The 25,889-nt window shown below is 48.2% G+C and overlaps 2 protein-coding genes and 1 long non-coding RNA gene across 3 annotated transcripts; 2 read left to right on the plus strand and 1 right to left on the minus strand.

Annotated features, from left to right (window-relative positions):
• Positions 1–201: 201 nt before the first annotated feature.
• LOC120706651 (50S ribosomal protein L15-like) lies at positions 202–7,877 on the plus strand. The gene is made up of 4 exons (XM_039991339.1): positions 202–649; positions 6,235–6,318; positions 6,404–6,493; positions 7,178–7,877. The coding sequence occupies exons 1-4, from the start codon at positions 242–244 to the stop codon at positions 7,460–7,462; spliced, it is 867 nt and encodes a 288-aa protein (XP_039847273.1). The 5' UTR covers positions 202–241; the 3' UTR covers positions 7,463–7,877.
• A 3,757-nt stretch (positions 7,878–11,634) lies between these two features.
• LOC120706652 (polygalacturonase At1g48100-like) lies at positions 11,635–14,251 on the plus strand. The gene is made up of 4 exons (XM_039991340.1): positions 11,635–12,563; positions 12,668–12,832; positions 12,971–13,018; positions 13,111–14,251. Exons 1-4 carry the CDS (start codon positions 12,072–12,074, stop codon positions 13,906–13,908), a joined length of 1,503 nt encoding a protein of 500 aa, XP_039847274.1. The 5' UTR covers positions 11,635–12,071; the 3' UTR covers positions 13,909–14,251.
• Positions 14,252–22,008: 7,757 nt separating this feature from the next.
• LOC120706653 lies at positions 22,009–25,266 on the minus strand. The gene is made up of 6 exons (XR_005688390.1): positions 23,919–25,266; positions 23,644–23,773; positions 23,071–23,143; positions 22,741–22,789; positions 22,519–22,628; positions 22,009–22,427 (listed from the first exon to the last, which is right to left on the minus strand). It is a non-coding gene; the product is annotated as an uncharacterized LOC120706653 (long non-coding RNA).
• Positions 25,267–25,889: the final 623 nt, after the last annotated feature.

The raw sequence follows: 25,889 nt of genomic DNA on the forward strand, positions 1-25,889 counted from the left end.
TTTTTTGCAGATAAGCCCCTGCCGCCCGGCTCCCTGGCGGCCAGGTCCCGGCTGCCCGGCAGCGGGGCGGCCGGGTATATTTCTGTAAATTTTTTATTAGAAATATATTTTTGTAAAAAACGAAAAAAAAATAAAAAAATAAAAAAACCGCTCCTTAACACACGGAGTCAAACGCCAGAACCCTAAACCCCTCGGCCTCGGCCCCGGCCCACCCGAGCGAACCGGCGAGGAACCACCAGCCATGTGGCGCCGCGCCTCCCAGCTCCTCCTCCTCCGCACCGGCGCCGCCGCCGCCCGGCGCCTCCCGCTTCCGCCCCCACCCCGGTCGCTCCCCCTCGCGCCCACATGGGTAGCCTCCTACGCCACCCAGTCCGCGGCGGCGCCGGCGCCGGCGCCGGCGCGGAGGCCGCTGCGGACGGTGGGATCCCTGCTGCGGCTGAACGACCTCCGTGACAACCCGGGCGCGCGGAAGCAGAAGACGCGCAAGGGGCGCGGGATCGGCTCCGGGAAGGGCAAGACCGCCGGCCGCGGGCACAAGGGACAGAAGGCGCGCGGCACCGCCAGGTTCGGCTTCGAGGGCGGCCAGACCCCGCTCCGCCGCCGCCTGCCCCGGCGTGGCTTCAAGAACCGCTTCTCCCTCACATTCCAGGTCGGTCCCTGCAGCATCTCTTGCTTAACCCCCCCCCCCCCCCCCGTCCGTTTCTTCTCCCTCCTCTCATCTCATCTATGAGCAGCAGTGCGCATCAGGTGTTCCACTCCCACCCATGTCGTGCCCTCTTGACGATGAGATAGATCAATTGCGGCATACTAGCATTTCCATAGATCAATTGCGGCATACTAGCATTTCCATTCCTTGGTTTCCTAATAATCTACGAGTACTTTGCGGCTTTATTTTCTTTTTCTCAAGATAAGTAATCATTTTTGCCATGAATATAGTAACCATAACATTAGTGTTACAACAGAGGTGTACAATTGTGCACAATTATTTGTAACATAAATACATAGAAACCTGTACCACTAAGTGGCATAAGCGAGGATTAAGCTTGGAAAGTAGCATTTCACTATCGGTTCCTGCGTGGGAAAAAAGATGCAGTTCGAAATTAACATGAATCAACAATCAATGTCATAATTATAGGGCCATATTTAATTGTGGGATGAATGTTATAAGTAATTGGCATAACTGATTGCTTGTTGTTACCTTGGCAAGTGATAGTTTTTTTTAGGATCAATTTAGTTGAGATATTTAGCTTTTCAAAAATTTAGTTGAGATATTGGCTGCAAAGGATCAATGCAGTAATACTTTCAACATTGACAATTGTACCTTCCATTGTTTCCATCATGCGAGGTGTAACAGCTTCAATTATCCTCACTGCACCTACAACAAAAATGGGCTAAAGTTATCGTGCAATCAACCAAGTATTGTATCATAACTTGTGAACATAATAGTATCTTCCGAAAAGAAGTAAGTGCGAGTCATCCAAGAACATCAATTGAAGTCAACAAACTATTTCAACTCTTCTACATCTCAACTAGGTTAAATGAAAGTTGGAATTACATCCAGTCACTTTGGTCCATAAAAATAGCGTTCATGATGAGATAGCAAAACTGATGGTTGGCAATCTTCTGCTTTAAAAAACTTTACAGTTAGGAGGTTATCCTTTCCACTATTAGAAAATCTTCATATTGGCCTGGCTGCACTTGTGTTCATGCATGGCTTCAACTGGCATGCCAAACACGTCACATGACACTGAGGGATGCCGAGGAGGACAACCACCAACTGTGGTTCAGCTTCTTGCGTTTGACTGGCTTCCAACATCGGCGACAAGAACCCTACTCTGTTTGTTGTTGTTTTTCGGAGCGAGATTGTCTGGAGCTGCTCTCTTTGGCTCAGCTAGAGTTCAGGACAGGATTTAAGTGTAGTTGGTTAGATTCCATAGTCATGTAATCTATATAGCTTTCTGCGCACCATGATGAAGCCAATCACAAAAGGAGGGAGAAAGAAAAGAAAATGGTGGAACAATAAGCATTATTACATCTTTATCCCTATTTAGAGCAGAAACTCCTCGATAAATAGTTTTCTTTAGATTTAGGTTGTGGTTGGATACATGGTGTGTGTGGCATAGCGAAATGAGAAGGGACAGATTAGTGGGATAGGGAAAACAACAACAACAACAACAACATAGCCTTTTTCCCAAGCATTAGTGGGATAGGGAAAGAATACAGATTTTTGTAGTCCTGTTCTATTGTTTGGATACATCCGGTTGAGGTTAGGGAAGTTTACCTTTATCATAACTTGTCTTCTAATCAGATCCATAGAGATTACATTAATTGGAACAGCGCTGATCTTTTTGTTCCATGGCAGCACCAATTGTGCTACGTAACTGTGTCTAGGTGGTGGCATGAATGGAGTGGTGTATTTGGAGGCGTATGAGAATAGTTGAGAGGCTATTTGGTTTTTCAAGCGCGAGTTTGCTAATAAAATTGATGGTATTGAAGATCAAAGGTCAGATAAATACATTTAACATAAACCCTTTACTGAATCTACAGTATCAAGAGCAGGAGCACCATTGACAGACATATGGTACACAACTATCCTTGACACTCGAATCCCCTTCAAGAGGCATTCAAAATAGGAAGGAGTTTGACAAAGGATAACACTAAGGGAAATCTATAATGTAGGGCTTGAAATTATCATCACTATTACTAATATTAGTCATCTACAACTACAAGTAGATCCTGCAGTCAGAGATTCTTTCAGCTGTATTTGATATCTATATCTGACTACAACAACAACAACAACAACAACATAGCCCTTTTGTCCTAAGCGAGTTGGGGTAGGCTAGAGATGAAACCCAAAAGACACAAAGGTTACGGTTCAGGCACGCTGATAGCTAGTCTCCAAGTGCTCCTATCCAAAGCTACCTCTTCAGAGATATTCCAATCCTTAAGGTCTCTCTTAACCGACTTGTCCTAAGTCAGTTTAGGTCTACCTCTACTCCTCTTTACCTTATCGACACGCTTTAGAACCCCACTACGCACCGGCGCCTCAGGAGACCTCTGTTGGATATGTCCAAACCATCTCAACCGATGTTGGGTAAGTTTCTCCTCAATTGGTGCCACTCCTACCCTTTCCCGAATAACTTCGTTCTGGACTCTATCCCTTCTTGTGTGCCCGCAAAACTACCGCAAGATCCGCATCTCTGCTACACTCAGCTGCTGGACATGCTGCCTTTTTGTGGGCCAATATTCAGCACTATATAACATCGCCGGGCGAATCGCTGTCCTATAGAACTTGATTTTTTAGCTTTTGTGGCACCCTCCTGTCACAGAGGATGCCAGAAGCTTGACGCCATTTCAACCAGTCAGCTGAGATTTTATGCCTAACATCTTCATCAATGTCGTCATCTTTTTGTAGCATCGATCCTAAATACCGAAAAGTATTCTTCTGGGGCACCACTTGCCCATTGAGACTAATATCTCCACCCTCATGCATAGTCGCGCTGAAATCGCACATCATGTACTCAGTCTTGGTCCTACTAAGTCTGAACCCTTTCGACTCTAACGTACGTCTCCACAGCTCTAACTTTCTATTAACCCCTGCCCTACTCTCGTCAACTAGCACCACATCATCAGCAAAGGGCATACACCAAGGGATATCACCTTGTATGTCCCTTGTGACCTCATCTATCACCAAAGCAAATAAATAAGGGCTCAATGCTGACCCCTGATGTAGGCATATGTTAATAGGAAAGTCAGTGGTGTCACCATCATATGTCCGGATAAACGTCATCGCATCCTTGTACATATCCTTGATGAGGGTAATGTACTTAGTTGGGACTTTGTGCTTCTCAAGGCCCACCACATGACATTTCTCGGTACTTTGTCATACGCCTTCTCGAGGTCAATAAAGACCATGTGCAAGTCCTTCTTCTGCTCCCTATAACTCTCCATCAATTATCGTATTAAGAAAATCGCCTCCATGATCGACCTACCAGGCATGAACCCAAACTGATTTTGGGTCACACTTGTCACTCTTCTTAGGCGGTGCTCGATAACCCTCTCCCATAGCTTCATCGTATGGCTCATCAGCTTAATTCCACGGTAGTTAGTACAACTCTGAATATCTTTCTTGTTTTTGAAGATCGGTACTAATATATTTCTCCTCCATTCATCAGGCATATTGTTTGACTGAAAAATGAGGTTAAAAAGGTTAGTTAACCATACTATCGCTCTGTCACCTAGGCATCTCCACACCTCAACGGGGATACCATCAGGGCCCATCGCTTTACCTCTCTTCATCCTCTTCGAAGCCTCACCGATCTCTGCCTCATGAATTCTCCTCACAAAGCCTCTATTGGTATCATCAAAAGAGTCATCTAACTCAAGGGTATGTCACTCTCCCCATTAAACAACTTGTCGAAGTACTCTCGCCATTTGCCCTTGATCTCCTCATCCTTCACTAGAAGTCGATCTGTCCCATCTTTGATGCATTTGATTTGGTTGATGTCCCTTGTCTTCCGCTCACGGATCTTAGCCATCCTATAAATGTCATTCTCCCCTTCCTTCGTGCCTAGCCGTTGATACAAGTCATCATACGTCTTACCCTTTGCTACACTCACAGCTCGCTTTGCAGCCCTCTTCGCTAATTTATAGCCCTCGATGTTGGCTGTACTCTTGTCAAGGTGGAGGCGCTTGAAACATTCTTTCTTCTCCTTAATAGCCCTTTACACCTCGTCATTACACCACTAGGTGTCTTTCCCTCCCTGTTTGCCTCCTATACTCACGCCAAACACCTCTGAGGCCACCTTCCGAACACATGTTGCCATCTTTAGCCACATGTCGTCTGCATCTTCTCCTTCTTCCCAAGGCCCCTCACCTAGCATCCTCTCCTTAAACGTTTGCGCCGCTTCCCCTCTAAACTTCCACCACTTTGTTCTTGCAATCTTGGCACGTTTGTCCCGGTGGAAACGTACCTGAAAACGAAAATCCACCACCACAAGTTTGTGTTGAGGGACAACACACTCCCCAGGAAAAACCTTACTATCTAAGCAATCCCGTCTATCTTCTCTCCTAGCAAGAATATAGTCGATCTGGTTCGAGTGTTGTCCACTACGAAATGTCACAAGATGGGATTCCCTCTTTCTAAAAAGGGTATTCGCTATCAACAAGTCGTAGGCCAACGCGAAGTTCAAAACCTCCTCCCCCTCTTGACTCCTGCTACCATACCCAAAACCCCCGTGCACTCGTTCGAACCCTACATTAGTCGCACCCACATGGCCGTTGAGATCTCCTCCTATGAAAAGTTTCTCGCTGATAGGCACGGTACTGACCATACTATCCAGATCTTCCAAGAACTGTCTCTTGGTGCTCTCACTAAGACCTACCTGAGGGGTATAGCCACTGATCATATTCAGAGCCGAATCTCCAACTACCATCCGGACCAGGATAATCCGGTCGCCTCGCCTTCTAATCTCTACAACTCCATCCTTAAGGCTTTTATCGATCAAGATACCAACACCATTCCTACCCGATGTTGCCCCCGTGTACCAAAGCTTGCAGCCAGTATCCTCAACCTCCTTCGCCTTCTGACCCTTTCATTTAGTCTCCTTAACGCATAGAATATTTACACGCCTCCTACTTGCTACATCAACTATCTCTCGCGACTTACCCGTTAGGGACCCTACGTTCCAGCTACTTATACGAATCCTAGTTGGCTCGGCTAGCTTCCTTACCCTTCGCACCCGTCGAGGGAAGTGCGAAAACCCTTGCTCATTTTTCACTACACCCGGGCGTAGATGTAGCGCGCCACTCAGGCTGTGACGACCCGACCCTTGCTCACTTATCATCGTACCCAGGTCACGATACGACGCGCCATTGGGGGGGATGGCGACCCGGCCCTTGCCCATTTAACACCACACCCGGGTTCCGATGTAGCGCGTCACTAAGAGGGTTACGCCCCAACGAGTTTCTTATGGGTTTCATATCCATTAGAGTGGCTTTTTTTACGCTGGTTCGCTAAACCTAACGCAACCCTCCTCCTTTACCCGGGCTTGGGACCGGCTATGTTGAGACGACTCAAGAAAGTCTTCCAGTCAACAAAGGCAGAGTTGATATCTATATCTGACTATATTGAGAAAATTGTGAATACTACTGATCCTTGCTCATGCATGACTTGGACCTCTTCGAATTGTCTGGTATGACATATTTGATGTTACTGATATTTCTTCTGATCAGCCCTGTGGACTGGGGAAAATTGCAAAGCTCATCAATGCTGGAAAAATTGATTCCTCTGAACTGATCACAATGAAGACACTGAAGGTGCTTAGAATTATTTCTTTGAATGTTCTATGCTTTCTGTTATTTTTTGTGTAATAATAATAACATCTGTATCCTACTTTGCCAGGAAACAGGTGCCATTGGGAAGCAAATAAAGGACGGAATTCGCTTAATGGGTCGTGGAGCAGAAGAAATCAAATGGCCAATTCACCTTGAGGTAAACTTAATCTCCAGTTAAAAGAAGTATAGGGGTGAAATTTACTTTTGTAGTTTCCTATTTCCTTGCAAGCCATCTTGTCAGATGCCTGGCTCTTACCTAGAAACAAAATGTTCTACTTGTTGCATGTGACGACACAAGCTTGTAACAAGAAATTGGAAGTGTATTCAAGGAATATATATTTTTACGTTAAGTTGATACTTGTTTGTAATGAGCTTACTTCTCCACATTATCAAACCTTTCTTTAACTTACAATCATGCTGAGTACAGATAATTTCCTTTCAACCCTTTGACATCTAGAGTGACATTCATGCCTTCTTAAAATCCGGAATAAATGTTAAGTCTTTAACCAAAATGATTATTTTTGTTCATTGCTGCATTTGACAGTATGAACTGGAAATTTGTACCTCAGGATGCAACCATGTTGACAGTACTACTGGTGATTAGTTTCTCGGTAGAGATAGATAGATAGTTCAATCATGCTGAGAGCTTGCCAGTTTGATTATAGTGTCCAATGGTCACTAGATTGGATCACTTCTTGATAAGTTTGACATTTTAGTGTCCAATGAGTCCAATGGTCACTAGCTTGCCAGCTTCTGTGCTTGCTGGCACTATTTTACATATTTGTATCTGGATCCAGAAATCCGTTCTTAAACATAAGAGTCAACACACTGAAAATTGCAGGTATCAAGGACAACAGCAAGAGCAAAAGCTGCCGTGGAAGCAGCTGGTGGGACAGTAAGGCTGGTGTACTACAACAAGCTTGGATTCCGAGCACTCCTGAAACCGGAGTGGTTTGAGAAGAAAGGCCGTCTGCTACCAAAAGCAGCACGGCCTCCGCCCAAGCAACGAGATAAGGTGGATAGCATTGGCCGCCTACCCGCACCGACAAAGCCACTCCCCTTCACACCAGAGGAGCTGGAGTTTGCAGCAAAGCGTGACGCTTCTCGTTTGAGTGTGACTGCATAAGAATTTCCCTTTTTTTTCAAGTGTGACTGCATGCATAAGGTCGAGCATGGTGGAGGCACCTTTTTTTTTCATTCTACACACCAAACAAGGTAGGCCCCCTCTGAATGTGTACCACATTAGTTGGGGCAGGGAAGGGCATGTAAGAATGGAATGTTATATCTTGAAGGTCTCATTCCTCGTGGAGTTGGATCCCCTGTCCACAGATTCATGATTTAGTTTGTTCTGGGTAGAGCTAGGGTGAGGGGCATGCCCTCCGCTGTGCATGCGCCCTTCGCCTTGTGGCCTGACGTTTGTGGTGCTGGGATCCTGATAGTTGCATCTGGTGCCTCAAGATAGTGCCAGGCACCATCGAGTAGGCTTGTTCAACCATTAATCACTGAACCCATTGAAATAAAAAGACGAATAATGTTTTATATCTGATTCCTTTCTTGTTTCATCTTTGTTGTTCTTTATTGGCAAGAGTCCTGATCTGAATGTGACCATGCTATAGATAACCACGTAGTAACAAGTTTTTCCGTTTACTGTCTACAATGTAATGCACGGCGTTGCAATCTATATATATGTCACTATGGCGTGTTGTGTAAATTATTATATACATGATGAAAGGATCTGCTCACGTACGGTACAGTTCGCGTGTTGTATTAAGAATGAACGCAGGCAAATGCAGCGTTGTTGCCTTGTTGGTTGGTTTACCATCTCGTACAGTGAGTGGATCAGTCCCACGCTTCAACCTGAAAAACAAATTTGATTGCAGGCACGCATGCGGGGCATTGCTCATGCTTAAGTCAAACTACTGTCAACATAAGAGTTTCCTTACTCATGGCGTTGCTCGTGCTCAAGCATGGTTATGCTTCACACAAAAGCCTTGTGAAGTTTGTTTCAAGAGCAAAGCCAGCAGCCTAGCAGAGACTACATGCAGGAGGGACAGGAGGCAGCTAGGTGTGCTTACAGAAGAGTTATCATGGCAGACATTGTACATTGGGCTTGCCGTTGGCATTTCCAGATTTCTTTATGTTTTTTGAACGAACTGATTTCTTTATTTATGTTTTCACTGGATCGATCGACTTTTGCAAACTTTTAATATAGGTAAGCCCCTCTTTGCTTCCTCTGCTTCTTAATGTGAAGATAAGTTTAATAGCTGAACGCATGCATTCCTTTCAAATCCGGTAAAGGCTAAACGATTATAGCATGCAGTGATTGGCTACCAGCTCCATGATATATCACTCATGTCTTCTTGTGCGGTCAGCTAGGCCGCCTATACTTCATCTTGTCGGGGTTTTTTTTTGGGTACCGTTTCATTTCCTGATCACTCATGTTTTTTTTATGTCATTTCATTTCCTGAACAAGCAGGCTTCTGCAATGCTCGGTACGTAGGTGCATCCAGCTGGTAGCACGCCATTCCATTCACGTTGCATAAAACAATAGTGTAAAATCATCATGGACGGCCCAGATCCAGAAAAAAAGAACAGATTCCAGTCAACTCAAAATGTGCATGGTTATGCTCTGCAGGTTAACTGTTGAATAGCACACGGCCGACATGCAGGCAGGTATGGAGTAACAAGTATGTTAGACTTAAACCTGTGAACACATGGGCCATGCCGTTGCAGTTCCAGAAATTTTTTTTATGTTCTCACCAGACCCATCTGCCCCTCTGCTTTCTCCTCCTGCCAGTTCCGCGGAAATCCTCCCACCCAAAGTGTGGCGCTAGCTTGGATCAGCAACCTGCATAAAAATGTGCGCCTAGCTACTTGCAGCAAAGAGTGTTCCTTTGTCATTCATAGACAAAAAGGATCAGATCAGTACTAGCTTAGCAATCCTGAATGGACGGTTGCTTGCAGTTAAGTACACCGCTTTTAATTTGTTGTGCCTAATGCTTCCAAAGCTAGACGTCTGATCAGCTCAGCTGATTGCCATTTGGTGAGCTTCATTATTGTGGGTTCGATTTCCTGCGACTCTGTCTGCTCATCAACTTTCAGAATGACGATGACAGCATGACACTACTGCCACCGCTGAAGAGTGCACTCCTCCCAACCAAAACATGGCGTTGCCAAAATTGCAGTTTTCTTGGCCACTGACGCCAGGCAATGCAGCAAAAAGCTGTAATGTAAATGTTTCTGAACAATGAAATGTTTTGAACGAGGCAACACGTGGTCCACGAAATTCGTGAGGAAGGGAACGTTTTATAGATAACCTGTATTTAGTAACATGATGGGATCACTAATTAATGTTCCATCCAATCGGTGGCATTCCGTGTCATGTGCCCACTGTATTGACTTTGGCGACGTCTACCTGGCGCTGGATCCAGATTGCACTTGTCGTGTTGTTATTTGTCTATTAAGTCAATTCACGTTCTTGACAAACTTCACATTGAGGACACCAGCATCCTAGTTAGTTCCTAGACGAGATGCAATCATATCAGAGTAGTACGCAGCTTGCATTTTTTACAACCGCAACCGCTCCTAGTTGCCTAATGAAATGTGAACGGAGAGGCCCCAATTTTTTATAAGAGCACAAAGCTTTGTTACTCAATAGCAGTGTACAGATTCCCATTGAGAGTTTTTAAGGGCATTGACCTCCATAGAATTGTCAGAGTGACTCTGATTATTTGTGCAAACAAAAGTACATTGTTGTTGATGAGGAACATGCTGACTAGCTCTTGTTTAGTTGTTTTGCTAGCATGCGAGCCTACTTGTTGCGTTGTCTTGGAATCTTGTTGATTTTATAAGACTGAGTTTCAGTTGGGGAGATTATCTCTCTAATCATGCATATATCTAAGACACCAATAAGCAGGCCTCTCCATCGGATGACTGGCCTTTAGGGCGTTCACCAGCAATTGACATTATGTGAAAACAGGTTCACTCATACGTTCCAGCCCATACACTGATGAGTGAAAAAAAAACTGGGTGACATGACTAGTCGTAATTTCCTTCCCTCTCCAAACTTTGAAACGGGGCTTGCAAAAGATTAGAGAGGATTCTGGTCGCAAAACGAAGCTAATAAAATACAAACAAATTAAAAACCCGTGTAAACATCGTTATTAATTATATCCTGATGATAAAATGCTATGATCCCGCGGCTGCAATGTAGGGCTGCATGTGCCGACGGTGGCACGAAATCCACTCTCTTTTGCGTGGGTGACGCATAACATCTGACGAAGAGAACTTGTATCCGGTACTGCTGCTACAGACGCATCGATCAAGTTCCTTGTTTCGATCAGCAGACTAGCACGTTTCTATTTAGGTCGTATACAGTGACCGTGGCTCGACCTGAAAAACGGCGTCCATGGTTTCCCCAATCAGATGACGAAAACAGCAGCGAGACCGACCGCTGCGCGCCTCAAAACTGATCTCCAACCAACGCTACCATCCTGTGCTAGTATGCAACTACTGCTCTACTGGGAGTAGCAGTGCATCTTTATCTTTTTAGTAGGTACTAGAGTACTCCCCTCTGCTACTACCGATGGATCGACCTCAATGCAACCCTGAGGCCTGAGTACAGTGCAAGTGCAGCACCACATCCATGGCGAAGAAGCAGCTGTCTGCTGCTGCTAATGCTCGTGTTGTTTAGTCGCCAAATGGACCGCTCGGGCACCACCAAATCAATCTTGTGGCCGTCGAATTTACCGCAATCAAAAAAACACGCGCACGTACTCGTCGTCATCGGTCACAAAGCTTTCGTCCATGGTGCTGCTGCTGCATGCTCCAATGGCGGGTGGTCCATGGCCGCCGCCCCCCTAGCAGGATCGGGTTCATCCACTTCGGTGTATAATATATTCACAAGTATACATGCAAAGCGTGACACCTAGGTAGTGTAGCTTTGCCGGAGACCTAGCTAGCTAGTGGTGGCGCTATCAGGATTGCTCGCCCGTGCACTCGCTCGCCTCCGCCTCAGCACTTCAGCAGCCGCAATCACTGACCACGAGATCGAGCTCGCACGCACGCATGAAGCTCCATCGGCCAATCACGCATCAGGGTACGGCCCGTGTACTAGCGCGCGCGCGCCCGCGGCGCCAATGCGCCGAAAAAGCTAGCGCGGGGGGTCCGGCCGTGGCCGCCGGTGGCGCGCGCGGCCGGCCGGTCGGTCGGTCGCCGCCATTAGAAAAACCGCCCCGTCCTTCGGCGCGGGTGGCCAAGAGCAGCCACACAACAGGCCTCTGATGAGGCCTCCACTACCGCGCCGCGCTCTCCCACCACCACCACCACCGCCCTCCCCTCTTCCTGCTCCTCCTCCTGACCTCCTCCCGTGTCCCTGTTCCTGCGCACGGCGGGCGCGCCACCTATAAATCCCTGCGCCCGCGCTCCACACCGTCTCCAACCCAACAACCACCGACCGCGGCTAACTGCCTTCGCCTCGCATCGCCTCCGGCAGTGTCTAGCTAGCTAGCTTGCTAGCTCAGCTCGTCCTAGCCAGCCAGCTAGCTGCAGTAGCTTGCTAGCTAGATCCCCGCGACAGCGACCGCGCGCACTCGCCGCCCGGCCCGCGCCGCGCGTGTATATAAGCGCGCCCGGTGATCCCGAGCTTCACCATCCCGCTCCCCGCGCAGTAATCTCTTCTCAGCTAGTAGTAGTAGTGCGCGCGACGCGAGGTCCAGAATTGAGCTCGTCCGCTAATGGAGGTCTCCGCCAGGACCGCCGTTGCACTGCTCCTCGCGCTCGCCGTCGCCTCGGGGTGCCTCTGCGGCGGCGCGCAGGGCCGCCGCCACCGCCACACCAAGCACACCAGGCACAACTCGGCGCACGCGCGCGCGCCCGCCCAGGCCCCGGGCCCGGCGAGCTCCAGGAGGCACGCGCCTCCGCACGCGCGCCCCGTCTCTCCCCCGGCCCCACCGCCGTCGTCGTCGTCTGGGAGCGGCGGCGCCTACCCGACCCCGGGCGCGGCGACAGAGCCCGCGGCGGGCGGCGCGGCCGCCGTGTACGACGTCGTGAAGGACTTCGGCGCGGTCGGGGACGGCGTGGCGGACGACACCGACGCCATCAAGACGGCGTGGGACACCGCGTGCGCGGACGACGGCGACGGCGTGGTGCTCGCCGCCGCCGGGTACTCGTTCCTCGTGCACGCCACCGTCTTCACCGGCCCGTGCCAGGGCAGCGTCACGATCCAGGTACGCGCTCGCCCGCCGGCCGGCCGCCGCGCGTGGGGAGAAATGCAGGCGTGCGTGCGTGATGATCTTGATGATCCTAATAACAATGGCGTGCGCGCGCGCAGCTCGACGGGACGATCGTGGCGCCGAGCGACCCCGACAAGTGGCCGGCCAACACCAAGCGCAACTGGCTCGTGTTCTACAACGCCCACGGCACGACGCTGCGCGGCGCCGGGCTCATCGACGGCAAGGGCCAGAAGTGGTGGGAGCTCCCCTGCAAGACTGACAAGGTAATCTACTTCTAAGTATTTATTTATTACCACTGGCACAGTAAGAAAAACGAAGTTACTCCTACCTACAGAGTAGCAGTACTAGTGTCTGAAATTAATCTGGGTTGCCTTTTTTTCCTCTCCTGATCTCCTCTGCAGGGCCAGGGCGGATCCAGCGGCCACGGAGCATCCTGTGACAGCCCAGTGGTAAGTTGCCTAACGACTTTAACCGCACCAACCGCCACTTGGATATGATCGGCGAGTGGCTGACAATGGCGTCCTCTGCCTGCACCCTGCAGGCGCTCCGGTTCTTCTCGAGCAACAACGTGAAGGTGCAGGGCCTGCGGGTGCAGAACAGCCCCGAGTTCCACTTCCGCTTCGACGGCTGCCGCGGCGTGGTGGCGAGCGGGCTGTCCATCAGCTCCCCGGCGCAGAGCCCCAACACGGACGGCATCCACATCGAGAACACCCAGGACGTGCTCGTCGCCGACACGGCCGTCTCCAACGGCGACGACTGCGTCTCCATCGGCGCCGGCGCCCTCAACGTGCGCATCGAGAACGTGACCTGCGGCCCCGGCGGGCACGGCATCAGCATCGGGTCCCTGGGCAAGCAGGGCTCCCGGGCGTGCGTCGCCAACGTGACCGTGCGCAACGCCGTGATCCGGCGCTCCGACAACGGCGTCCGGATCAAGACGTGGCAGGGCGGGTCCGGGTCCGTGTCCGGGGTGGCGTTCGAGAACGTGCGCATGGACGCCGTGCGCAACCCCATCATCATCGACCAGTACTACTGCCTCTCCCGGACCTGCGAGAACGCCACCACCGCCGTCCTCGTCTCCGGCGTCTCCTACGCCGGGATCCGGGGCACCTACGACGCGCGCAGCCCGCCGATACACTTCGGGTGCAGCGACGCCGTGCCCTGCACCAACATCACGCTCGCCGACGTCAAGCTGCTCCCGGCGGCGGGGCAGGCGGTCGACGACCCGTTCTGCTGGAACGTCTACGGGAGCGCCGCCACGCCCACGGTGCCGCCAGTGGCGTGCCTCATGGACGGCGCGCCCGGTGGCCACGCCGACAAGAGCAGCTTGAAATGCTACTGATCGATGCATGATTAACTAGCTACTACTGGTGATGATGATCCGATCGAGGTCATCGTACAGTCTACAAATCCTGCTGCTGAGTGCTGCTACTTGTTTAGGAGGAAGTAAAACAGTCAACAGACAGAGAAAAGTAAGATTAGTGCAGATAAAAGAAGGTTAAAGCGTGATTACTTATGTATATATAGAAAAGAATTAAGATAAAGGTATAATATAGTAACAAGCAGGGATTTGTGTGAGTATTACCGGAATGTATACACAGCATGTATAGAATGCTTGGTGCCATGCATATAGGACACTTGCCGCACATGCATGGCTCCTGGCCCCTGGTGTGGGTCTGTGTTCACTTGATTGTGTCTTTTTCCCTGCTCACATCAGCTCACCGTACGCCTAAATGCCTAATTAACACCCAAAAATATATGCTAAATATATAAATTTGCCTCCCATGGCATCGTCCCTGACGTGTCAAGGATGACAGAAGCTGCACTTCAATAATTATTTATTTAGAAGAAAAAATGATTTTTGGAAAAAAAATGATGCAGTCAGTGAAGCAGGTAGGAATTTTTTTTTATATGCAAACGGAAATCAAATTGCGTCATCAGTGCACGCAGAGATAATGGGTACGTGCATGATGATGAGCATAGATAGCTCAAAGTCGGAATCAAAAGGTGCGTACGGTAAAGCTGCCATTGAATGAGAGGCAGAAAAACAAACGCAAAGTGTGCAAGGCCGCGACCTCTCCATCACCAGGGGCCCCTGCCTGCTGCGATGCATCATGCCACATAAACTTTTCTGTCCTGACTGATGCCGTACTCATGCAACTAGCGGATGTCACAGCCTCAAACGAACAAACAGTTACAGATTTATAGAATGTGTTGACATACAGTGAATAAACTGTTGCTGAAGCACACAGCCTTGTTTCTACCACTAGCAGCTGCATGCTTGCTAGGAATAATGAAGGATCGAGCAGACGAAAAGGTGTGTGGAGAGATCGACTGGCTCAGAGTGGCTGCATGTTGTCCATTGTGGAGATGGGCCAAGAACAACATTGCAAGCACCTAACCAACCACGGGAGACACCTGCCCAACCAGCATGCAGGACCGGCCGGCTGTTTTGCCTCGATCTATCTGTAGCAAAAAGGCGCGTACAAAGGGAAGGTTTTAGTGTTCTTGTGGGCGCGTGGCAGAGGGACGACGACAGAGAGGGAGTAAGAGAGGGAGATCGCGGAGAATAGCTGGCCAAATCAGAAGAGCACGAGGAGGAACAGCTGAGGGACCGAAAAGTCGACCCAGAGGAGGTGAATGGAAGCCGATATAAAACTTTCGCCGAAACAGAAGTACGGCCTATATCCCAAGTGCGCACCACAAACCCTCTACCTCTAGAGCAAGCTAGACTAGCTATGGAACAGCTAGGAACTAGCCAAAGCCCTAGGAACAGCACAAGAAAAACTGCGAAAGCATACGGCGACAAAACAGCGAAAACATCACGGTATACTGAACACCGGTTAAACCGGCGTGATCACAAGATCACACGTCAGTTTAATTAGTGCAGCAGAGCCGGCAGCTGAAAAAGACAACACCGGTTAAATCGACGAATAGAACTCCAACGTCGGTGCAGTTGTCCAGAGGCACCACAAAATGGACATTGTGAACGCCGGTTAAACCGATGAAATCGAATCACCAACGTCGGTGCAGTTGTCCAGAGAGGCAACAAAACACATCACACCGAACGACGGTTATACCGACGCTAAGAAAAACCTATACATCGGTGCAACGAGTAAAGAGGCGCACAGAGGTCTCTGGTAAAGCTTCACCGGTTGATCCGATGCACTAGAGAGAGAATGCACCGGTGCAACCAAGCAAAACCCCCAAAAACCCTAAGAACACACCAGTTGATCCATTGACGAGCGTCGGTTCAACCGGTGATAAGGAAAATTCTTCCCTAGCGCAGAACTGCTTTTTCAGCCCGCAACCTTTGGAAAACTTGATGATTGGAGGATCAAATCAAGTTTAAAGGAGCTCAAATTTTGGGGAGATGAAGATGATGACTTCGAGGACACATCCCTAAAAGATTTAAATGAAATTCCTCATGAATAAAGAGGAATCGAAGGAAATCGGAGCAAGAGCGGGGTTTTGTGAAAAGCTCAAGAACGTCAAATTAAAGGAGCTCGTGAATCCCGCGGGTTTTGCACTAGGCAAGAGAGTATGGATTCACTACAAGGTGCTCAAAGAATCACTACAAACTTGTACTCAAGAACAATCAAAGTGGAAACGAAAATCAACGCAACAAGCACACAAAGTATGGAATTGATTCGAAATAAAAAACCCGGAGGGCACGAGGAGGATAGGGCCTCCTTTCCCAATCAATCCCAGTACAAAGCCTCAAGAACCATAGCCCTAAATTCTACTCCTATGAAGGGGAGGAGAAGAACAGGGAGGAGGAAGAGGAGATGCTAGGGGGAGGGGGTGGCTCGTCTGGGCGCCAGGCAGAGAGAGTGAGAGAGAGAGGGGGTGAGGGGGTATTTATGGTGCCCACGCAGGGGTCCAAAATACCCTTAGACTTAAACTAGAGACTAAAACGCCGTAGGGGCTAAACCGGAAATATCTACATGATCTCATCCGATGCCCGAGGTTCTTTCTTCGAATCGAAGTCTTCTCCGCGATGCCGCCACGTAGATGAAGATCCGGTCCGCGGTTTTGGAGGGTCCGCGAAACCCGGGTAGGTGGCCGGTTTTGAGAAAACCGCCAAAACTCCACGCGCGGGAAGATTCCCGCCTCCACGCCGTGGCCCTGGACGCCGTTCCCGCCTCGGCCTCCTGACGGCCCTAGACGCCGCCCGACGCCCGTCACCTCCTCACCCGCACCGAGGCCCTAGACGCCATCGACGCCCGTTCATCCGCCAGTCCCGAGACCGACGCCCGTGCCTTCACGACTTGGCGTCTTCAACCGCCGTCCGCCAATTTGGTTTTGTGGCGCAAATAAAAAGACCCGCCTTCCGTCGGCGCTTGCGCCCTTGATCCAGGAGTGGACGCCACAACTGCCGCCCGGCCCGAGCTCCGGTCCCGGCTGCCCTTCACCGTCGTCCACCGCTGTCACACCCGGTTTTAAGGACAAACCGAATGCATAGCTATATATATGCCAGGATCAAGTTTCATACATATAGAGACATCATAAGTGAATAATCAGTACAGTATCACGAAAAAGAGAACTAAAACAAATAAAAGACTATCAGAGTTTACAGCTTATCCTGGAAACGGATGCTTCAAACTTCACAGGCAATCGACTGGGGGTTGCGTACGCCTAGAACTCAGCATCATCTTCAAAATACTTCTCACACCTTCTTCTGAGAAGCAGTAAGCAAGGGTGAGTACACTTATGGTTGGTACTCAGCAAGGCCACAAGAAATAACCAGAAAATGATTTAAATCCATCTTTAAGTTTATTAATCATGTGAGGGTCCAAGCCGCTCTTGACCGTGAGCACGGCTAACCGGTTAGTTTTAACTCTGCAGAGGTTGTACACTTTCACCACAATTCGCGTAAAAGTTCCGAAGAACTTTGAACCCAACCACGCATATGTGCTGATCAGGCACAATACCACACTTCCGAGGTGTGATTGCATAGGGACGCTACGAGGCCTTTACAAAGATTCCCTAACCCATGACAATCCGCTAAGGTTTCAAGTCAAAGCGGTCATAACACTGTCCTAATGAGGTGGTATCTTACCAAAGGACCATTAACAATACCAATTGCCCCAAGAGGACCGAGCTATACCCCGTCGATGCATCCCCTCTTGCCCTTTCGGTAAGATTGTCACAAGCTAGAGTCTCTAATTAATCAGCCAAGACCAGAGCCATATAGTATTGTGGTTGTACTGTTTTCTTGGGTGGTTCTCCATGTTCCAATTAAATCATCATAATACTCTTGTAAATAAGTATAGATAGAAAGATGGTTAGGGTCACTTGCCTTTCTCCAATAAAAAGCTACTCTTACGGCTCTTCTGCTCTTGCTCATACAAGCTTCTTGATTCTTTAAGCTTCAAACAACGATCTTTCTACTCGAAGCAATCATCGGGCAACATACAAAGCAAACAATAGGTACAACTAAGAATAATACACCAAAACAAAATAAAGGCTTAAAAGAACACACAAAAGGATAGGGCTCGTTGCTACGGTTACAACAACACAAGAAACGCGGAAAACGAAGCTACGGTTGAAAAGAAACAGCTATCGAAAGATTTGTATTATTATTGTACAAAAAGAACTATTAACTTTATTTATTTTAATTAGAAAAATCATATGCAAAAATATTTAAAAGAAAATATATTTGGTTCGAAGTAACTCATATTATGTTTTCATTTGCAAAGCGAGGTAGAACTTAGTCCAATTTTATTCAATTATCTATGTACCACTTACATGTGAAAGCATCTAAACGCACAACTTTATATGATTCTTATTGAACTAACAGATTAAATTACAAATACATTTGATTTGATATTAATCAAGTTAACATTAGTGGTGAAAACCAGAGTATAGATCTAATTATCTTTTAATTAGGAAATCTAGTTGAAAGGATATTAATAAAATTAAATTTATATTTAATTTTAAAACAGGAACTACAATACAACGGAGCTACTAAACTATCTCTTACACTAAAACAAGATTAGCGCAACGAGGACGAACAAAACAAAACTGAAACGGTCGATCTATAGGCTAAACAAGGTTGCAGGGGCTTATACATGATTAACCATAAGCGAGAAGGACTAGCAGGGACAAAATGCAAGACACCAAAAATAGTACTCACGATTTGATGAGAGGGCAGGGTCGGATCGAGTTGCTTGAGGGTGCTTTTGCAAAAGCTCGAGAACCAAACGTCCATGGCGGACAAGCCTCCTGGCGCTTTGCTTTGCTGGATTTCAAATGCACGAGAGACCATGGTGAGATGGGAATAAAGAGAGGAGAAAGAGACAGTCTCGTTTATGGAACTCGCCGTCGACAGGAGTCCTCGGGATGACCTGAAATTGGCCGGCGGCAACCAGCGCAGGTGCTGCTCCGCGAACGGCGGCTCTCGGGCGGACGGCGGTGTCCGGCGATGGAGGGGCGACGAGGGCCGGCGAAACGGCTTCAGCTCGACGCAGTGATCGACGTGGTGGCCTTGGATTTGCAATCCGTGTTACGGCTGCGACGAATCGGCAACTGACGGCCGGCGGCGGTGCTCGCTCCGGCGAGCTGCTGTAGCGAGGGCGCACGCGCACGTGCAGGAGGGGCCTCGCGGCTCCTGCTGCCAGAGGCGCGCGAGCAAAGGGGCGACGGCACGTAGGGCTGGGCGTTGATCCACCTGCAGCACCAACGGAGATCGCCCAGAGTCTCGGCTTCGCGAACAGGCAAGCAGCGGCGCTGGGCCTGGGACGCCTGGTGGTGGCGCGTAGGGCGCAAGGAGGCCCGCGAGGCAGCAGGGCGATGCAGGTGGAGGCGGCGGCGTTCCTGGTGCCTAGCGAGAGGGGCGATGCGGGGGGGTCGCGGGACACGAGCGCTCGCCCTTTATAGGCGCGTAGCCCTAGCCTGGGCATGCTCACCACGGACTCTAGGGGCGACGGTGCAAGTTCCTGGCGGGCTGGCACTGGACACGGGCTGCGACGTTGAGTCAGGTTGGGCCGAACGGCTTCGGGCTAGGCTGAAGCGGGTTCATTCATGGGCCTAAGAAGGTTCAGTCTGTAGGCGGCACTCGGCGCGCTGGCCAGTATGACAGGCTGGATGAGCAGTACTGGGGAGAGCGGATCCGAGAGAGAAAGAAAGAAAAGAAGGGTTGAGCAGGCTGCACTTTTTTTTTTAGGACGCAGATGGTCGGGCTTGTGTGACGCGTATGCTAAGGACTGCAACGAGGGTCATCTGATCTCGAGACGAAGTCCGAAATAGGCATGGAGCGAACAACTGGCTCGCGTGTGTGGTAAGATGAGGTCAAGCATGCATGGTCATACTGAACTCGTTCAACGAATCATGGCGCACACATACAGAAAAGCGGAGATTACATCAGGCTGATAAATAGAATTCGAGTGACGGAAAGAAGGGTAAAGATATAGGCAAAAAGGATGGGCTGTTGATGGCATTTAGGTTGAGTCTAGGATTTTAGAGCAACGGTGTTGGTCGTCCGAGCTAACGGTGCAGATAGTGAAGCCTCGACGAACAACGCGAAAATCGAGATACGACTCCATTTTGGGTGTGGTTGATTAAGGACAAAGACTAGAGAATGGAAAACTCGATGGGACATTTTAGGGTGTCGGATATGATAGGGTAGAAAGAGCAAATTGTGATAAAAAGAATCGACCCGACTACGACGAGAAATCGAGAACTGAAAAATAATAGAAAGAAAAGGTAACAAACTTTAGAACTTCACGGGACTACTTCTTGATAACACCAACTTGGTGAAGGAAGATGATCGATGTGATTGTCGGTCAGCTAGCTTCGAAGAGTTATTAAGCTTCGGAAAGGAAAAGGCAAAAGGTGAAAACAAGGGTATTGGTTTCAATACATCAATGAGAAGCTTCGGGTGTACTTTTTGTGATGGAAACACGATGGATGATGAGATCGTGGCAGTGGCCAAGCTCAAGCTTGCGCGCGGCACAATTCTGGAATTTAGGGTGGATTGAGACAAAAACAGGTTGAATCCAGACGGAGGTGAAAAGAAAATGAATTTGTTTTTTTTCAGAACATATTTTCAGGCTTAAAATAAATCTAGAACAGTCTAGATAACTATTTTAAATTAAACCCCGAAAAATATATTCTGAAGATCCGAAAATTTCCCAACAATTGCTGAAGATAGTACGGGATACAAGAGTCCAAATAAAATATTTGAAACTCTTGAAAAAATATTTTAGAGCCATTTAAAAAAAATGAAATTAGCTCACAGGAAAATGAGAATAATTTCAAGAAAAATTTGGAAAATTCTCGAAAAACCCTAAAGATGGCTGAACACATTCTAAAAGATACTCACAATCCAAAATTAAATATTTTGGAGTGTGACAACCGCACGGTCCATCGGCGACAGCACCTCCACGGCAGCTCTCCGTCGACACTCGACGCCCGTGTACCTACAACCAAAGACCAAGCACACTATCACACCGCACGGTTGACAATTCACTCATCACAACCAGAAGTGAGTACTCCACATTCCTCAACAGCAAAAAAAAGGAGGAGGCACATGATTGCTTCATAATTTGGCTGGCTGGGATTGTTTGGTGATCGATCGTCCTACCTGCTTCCTCCATCCACTAAATAGTGTAATTATGAGATCCGCTGACGATCAAATTAGTTCAAATTTGATCAAATTTATAGTAAATGGCATTATTATATTTTCAAATAAATTTATTATAAAAATATATATTTTATAACTAATCTAATGGTACTTATTTTTTTATCATAAATGTAATGTATCGTACGCATGTGCAGCAGCACGAGCAGTCTCCGTCCAGTTAGGCCGCGGAAAAGCAGCAGGGGGGCGAGGTCAAGACTGAAGAGTACGTGAACGCTGGGGGTGATGACTCAAGAGTTGGCCACGGAACAGTAAATCCAGTACCGGGGAGATCAGGTTATGGATCGATAGAGCAGTACACAGCACTGGGCACGGAGCTGACAAAGTTTCATATATTTATGGTCCTAAGAATTTGATACCTACATAAATCATAAAAATGTCATATATTTCAGGCAGGAGGGAGTGTCGGCTATCGCTAAGAAGCGGGACTTTCTCTCATGAGGACTGACTTGTCTGCTTCGATAATTTATTCAGTTTTATTAGAAAGGATTAAGGTTATCGGCCCCCCCTTTTTACAAAGTAACAAATTTAGAACCAGTACAAGCTCCTTTTGTGAAAGTTCAACAACTTGCAACTAATTAATTCTATAGTACAGTTAAACTTTTCTGTCGACACTATAGCTAGTTCATCGACTAGACTAGTTCCTTTGGTAATAACTAGTGAATGACGCGCGCCAGCGAGTCTGTGTAATGCGTATAATTTTCTTGATATAGTGATTTTTCAGAGGTCAGCGGTTCATGTTGTTTAACAATATGTGCCTGATGAAGGAAATACATATATTTGTACTAAAGAGCAACAGAGTGATAAATAGTTTATGGATAAACTACTGCAGATGATACATATAGAAGTATTTGACAGGAGCAGTTGTTATATTACAATTTAAATCTCCAATTGGGATAGCTAAGGAGCTGTAGGAGAATAGGAGGGTTCACTAACTTAACAGACATTGTATTTAGGTGGAACTGGCCATGTTACATAGCTGCATTAAGTAGTTTGGAAAATGCCGGCATGAGAACAGTTTTCCCTGTGTTCATACTTGGATCAAGGACGGTTGAAATGCAGTCGCTGGCAGGATGTATCTGTGCCCACCAATGTAGAACAAATTATCGTCCATTGTAACCTGTAATGGGCTGCATATTCTCCATGAATTAGTGCACAGGTAAAAAATCTCTACGTTAGATATCATGTTGCTTCCATCATACCCTCCCACAGCATACCTATAATGAGGCAAGCAGCAGTGAGGTCACCTCCAATGCTAAAACTTAAAAGGAATTATATTGCACCTAGGCAAGAGACTGGGAGTCTCACGGGGCATCCCCCAAGACAGCTACCGAGTGGGTCAGTGGGATCCTCTTCTCACGCTCATACTTGGAAGCAGCGCCCAGAAACCTTCCCTTGGATCATACCTTTCTGCTGATCTGTGTATTGCAACAATTTTGTTCAATAGGCGAGTAAAAAATGACATCTAAACCACAATTGCAACATTGAAATATTGGTTAGAGAGTTTACTGTAAGTACATGTTGACCCACCAGTTATATAGAGCGCGCTATTAAATGTGGATGCAGCAGGAGCAAATCGCTGGAACAACATAGCACACAAAAGCACGAATGTTAGATCCAAAATCAAACCGTTCAGGATAAATTGGACAAAGGAATCAATTGATGAGCACAGAATGATAAACTGGACAAAGAATACATTAAATTAGAAACAAATAATTGATATCAAAGAAAGAAACAAATGAAATCTGAATGGCAAATTGTGACTGTGAAGTATCATAAATGATGCACTATAGGACAAACAGAAGGTAAAAGCAGATCATTATTAAATAATTATTAGGGAAAGGTAAAGATGCTATTTACCTATGACAATTACTAAATCATCTGGACCCGATGACACCCCATCAAACTGATAAGGAAATCTGATTTCAATGGCCTGCAAGAGTTACTCTCAATAGCTAGTCATGTAAATATGATGCTATCAATATGCAGAACAAAAGCCAGCCAACCATAAGAAGCCTCATAGTCCAATCGCAGTAAAGCTGTAAACAAATCAAATTTGCTTTTACATGGCAGAACATGCATAATAAAAAAAACAGACCAATAAAGTTTAGACATGGCAATATATACCAAAAGTTAAACTTTCCCATGAAAGGCGAATCAACCAATACATGAATCTGCAGCCTTTCATTAGATCAATAGAGACACAAGAGTATATGAGGAAGCATAATAGAGGTGGAGTACTAACAGAGAAAATGAGCAGCAATCAAATGAAGTTAGATCTTCAAGCATGGGCCGATGCAGTTGTATGAATCCAGTGAAGAACGAACCGTACATTGATTTCTAAATTGAAAAGGGCAACCATATCCAATCTTTGTTTAGTGCAGTAGTACAGGGACCTCCTAAAGGAAAGGGACAGGTCAAGATGACCCTTACCTCTTAGAATACCTTAAGCTGCTTGGTTATTCTTGTTGACTTGTCCAGGCACACCCTTTATTAGAGGAGAAACTGTGTTTTTTTTCCCGCAGATCCAACAGTGAGATCTTGCTCAGATTAATTAGAATGCCTATCATCAATGTGTATAGAACTGAATTATGTCAATTGTCAGCGAATAAACTAACTATAGTTGAATCTCAAAGGTGGCTTGTATTACATCTGCTTTTCATCCAAGACATGAGGTGCGTGAAGGCAAATAGAAGAGACGACTATACCTTCGCAGTTTGGTCATTGGTGAGCTTGCTTGTATTGTAGTCTTAGTCACTCCATAATAATTTCACTGAGCACTGTGAAGTTAAATGGACATATATCTATCCTAGCATAAAGAAACAAAATATGAAAATGCACAATCTAATATCCTTGCCCCATTTTACAGTAAAAAGCATTTCCTTAATCTGCAGTTATAGATGCAAAAAGAATCAATTTTAATCTCTGATTTTGAGCAGCTTTAAAAAGTAAGCACAGCATAGAAATAATTGGGCATAGAAATGTTGCTGTTTTAATTTAGAAATGAAAGCGAAAGGAGGCATTTGGGCAAGTAAATAATTCTCAGGACATTCAAGTATAGATTTGCAAAACCGAAATAAAGATCAGACATGTTTCCTGGATAGCCTCGAGGTAGCTTTGCTGATGAAATGCAGGTTTTAAAAATGACAGCAGTGCCTAAACATCTGACATAGGCATCGAACATATGATGTGCAACTCCTTTAGAATATATTCCATATGCTAATGCAATAAAAAATTTGATGTTCAACCGGAAATAAGACAAAGGAATGGCATACATTGATCAAGCAAAGAATTAGATTGGCTGCTCTTCCATTCACAATATGCAATAAATAGGCGGGCATGATCAAGGGAAAAAAATATAGGCTTAGAAATTTACCTCTCCTTCCCCTTCCAAATTCCTATCCGTGAATGGGATGCTGATCAGAGTCCAAGGGGGCAGCATAAGGGGCTGGTCGGCAAGGTCGCGAAATCCGAGTACACGCCGCGGCGGTGTAGATCGACGACGGTGTATGAATAGGAGCCGGCCGCCGCCGCCGCCACCGCGGTCAATGAAGACGGAGAAGGGTCAGGGAGAGGAAGGACAGGAAGGAGGAGAGCAGGATGGAGGAATAGAGGGAGCCGTAGAACAGACTGGGATAGACATGGAGGACTGTCTTACCAGCGGCGGCGAGCACGGACTCCGGGAGCCCCTTGCCCCAGAGCACGACGTCGAATGAGGATGCGAGCAGAGGCTCCGTCACGCCCTGCGAAGCCGTGGAGCGCGTCGTGGAGGTCGGGAGGCGTACACGGAAGTTGCTGAGCACGCGTTAGAGCGCGCTGACGAGCTGCAGAACTGGCCGTCCAGGTGGCGCAGAGCAGAGGATGCGCCCGCGCAGGAGGGCGAGGCCATGGAGAAGGGCACCGCCGCGAGTCCCATAAACCGCACGTTCGCCACCACCATTGCGTCTTCGCCCTGCACCAGGAAGAGGGGAGCAGAGGCAGCGGCATCATCGACGCCCAGATCGGGTGGCCGATTCGCCGCTGTAGGCCAGCAAAAGCAGCCCCGCCGCAACCAGCTTGCCAACGTCGGATGGAAAGGCGGTGGGAGGAGGCGCAGTCGGGCTCATGACGGAGCCTACACGCGCGCTCGCGGCCTGGAGCCAGCGACGTCGTCTGCGCGACCGCGTCCTTTAGGGCCTCCTCGGCGGTGTCCGCGCGCCCGCGGCCGGGGCGGCGGCGGAGGCGGCGGCTGCGCCCCACGAGCCGGTGGCCGGGCCGGGCCTGCGGCCGCGCCGCTACGGCGGCCGAGGCCGTGTCGGGGGCCGCACCGTTCTGGCGGCAGCAGCGGGGCTGCTGTGCCCGCGCGCTTGCAGGCGGAGCGGCGGCGGCGGCTGGGCCGCGGACAGGACCGGCACGCGCGCCGGCGGCCGGTGGAGGCCGTGCTTGGGGGTGGCGGCGGTGGCGGGTGCGCCGCGGCCAGGGCGGCACTGGGCCTGGGGCCGGAGAGGAGGAGCAAACGCTGCCGAGAGAGGCCACGATGTCTCTAAAGGAGATATTTTTCCGTGAGGAAATACAGTGTTGAGCAGGCACAGAATGTGAATGGTTGGAAAGTTAGTCGGGCAACCGAGAAGACATCAAAGCCGTCGAAATGAGATCGGACGCTGGTACAAATTTGGGATGACGTGGACAGCTTCCCTGTG

The sequence above is a fragment of the Panicum virgatum genome, chromosome 5K, assembly GCF_016808335.1.
Source record: "Panicum virgatum strain AP13 chromosome 5K, P.virgatum_v5, whole genome shotgun sequence".
Taxonomy (NCBI): domain Eukaryota; kingdom Viridiplantae; phylum Streptophyta; class Magnoliopsida; order Poales; family Poaceae; genus Panicum; species Panicum virgatum.

What these genes read in the sequence shown, in the direction of transcription:
- LOC120706651 (XM_039991339.1), top strand. Translation starts at nt 242, where the DNA reads ATGTGGCGCCGCGCCTCCCAGCTCCTCCTCCTCCGCACCGGCGCCGCC. An exon ending in GCTTCTCCCTCACATTCCAG is followed by an intron (nt 650 to 6,234) that starts GTCGGTCCCTGC and finishes TCTTCTGATCAG; the next exon opens with CCCTGTGGACTGGGGAAAAT. An exon ending in TCACAATGAAGACACTGAAG is followed by an intron (nt 6,319 to 6,403) that starts GTGCTTAGAATT and finishes CTACTTTGCCAG; the next exon opens with GAAACAGGTGCCATTGGGAA.
- LOC120706652 (XM_039991340.1), top strand. Translation starts at nt 12,072, where the DNA reads ATGGAGGTCTCCGCCAGGACCGCCGTTGCACTGCTCCTCGCGCTCGCC. An exon ending in TCCCCTGCAAGACTGACAAG is followed by an intron (nt 12,833 to 12,970) that starts GTAATCTACTTC and finishes TCTCCTCTGCAG; the next exon opens with GGCCAGGGCGGATCCAGCGG. An exon ending in CATCCTGTGACAGCCCAGTG is followed by an intron (nt 13,019 to 13,110) that starts GTAAGTTGCCTA and finishes TGCACCCTGCAG; the next exon opens with GCGCTCCGGTTCTTCTCGAG.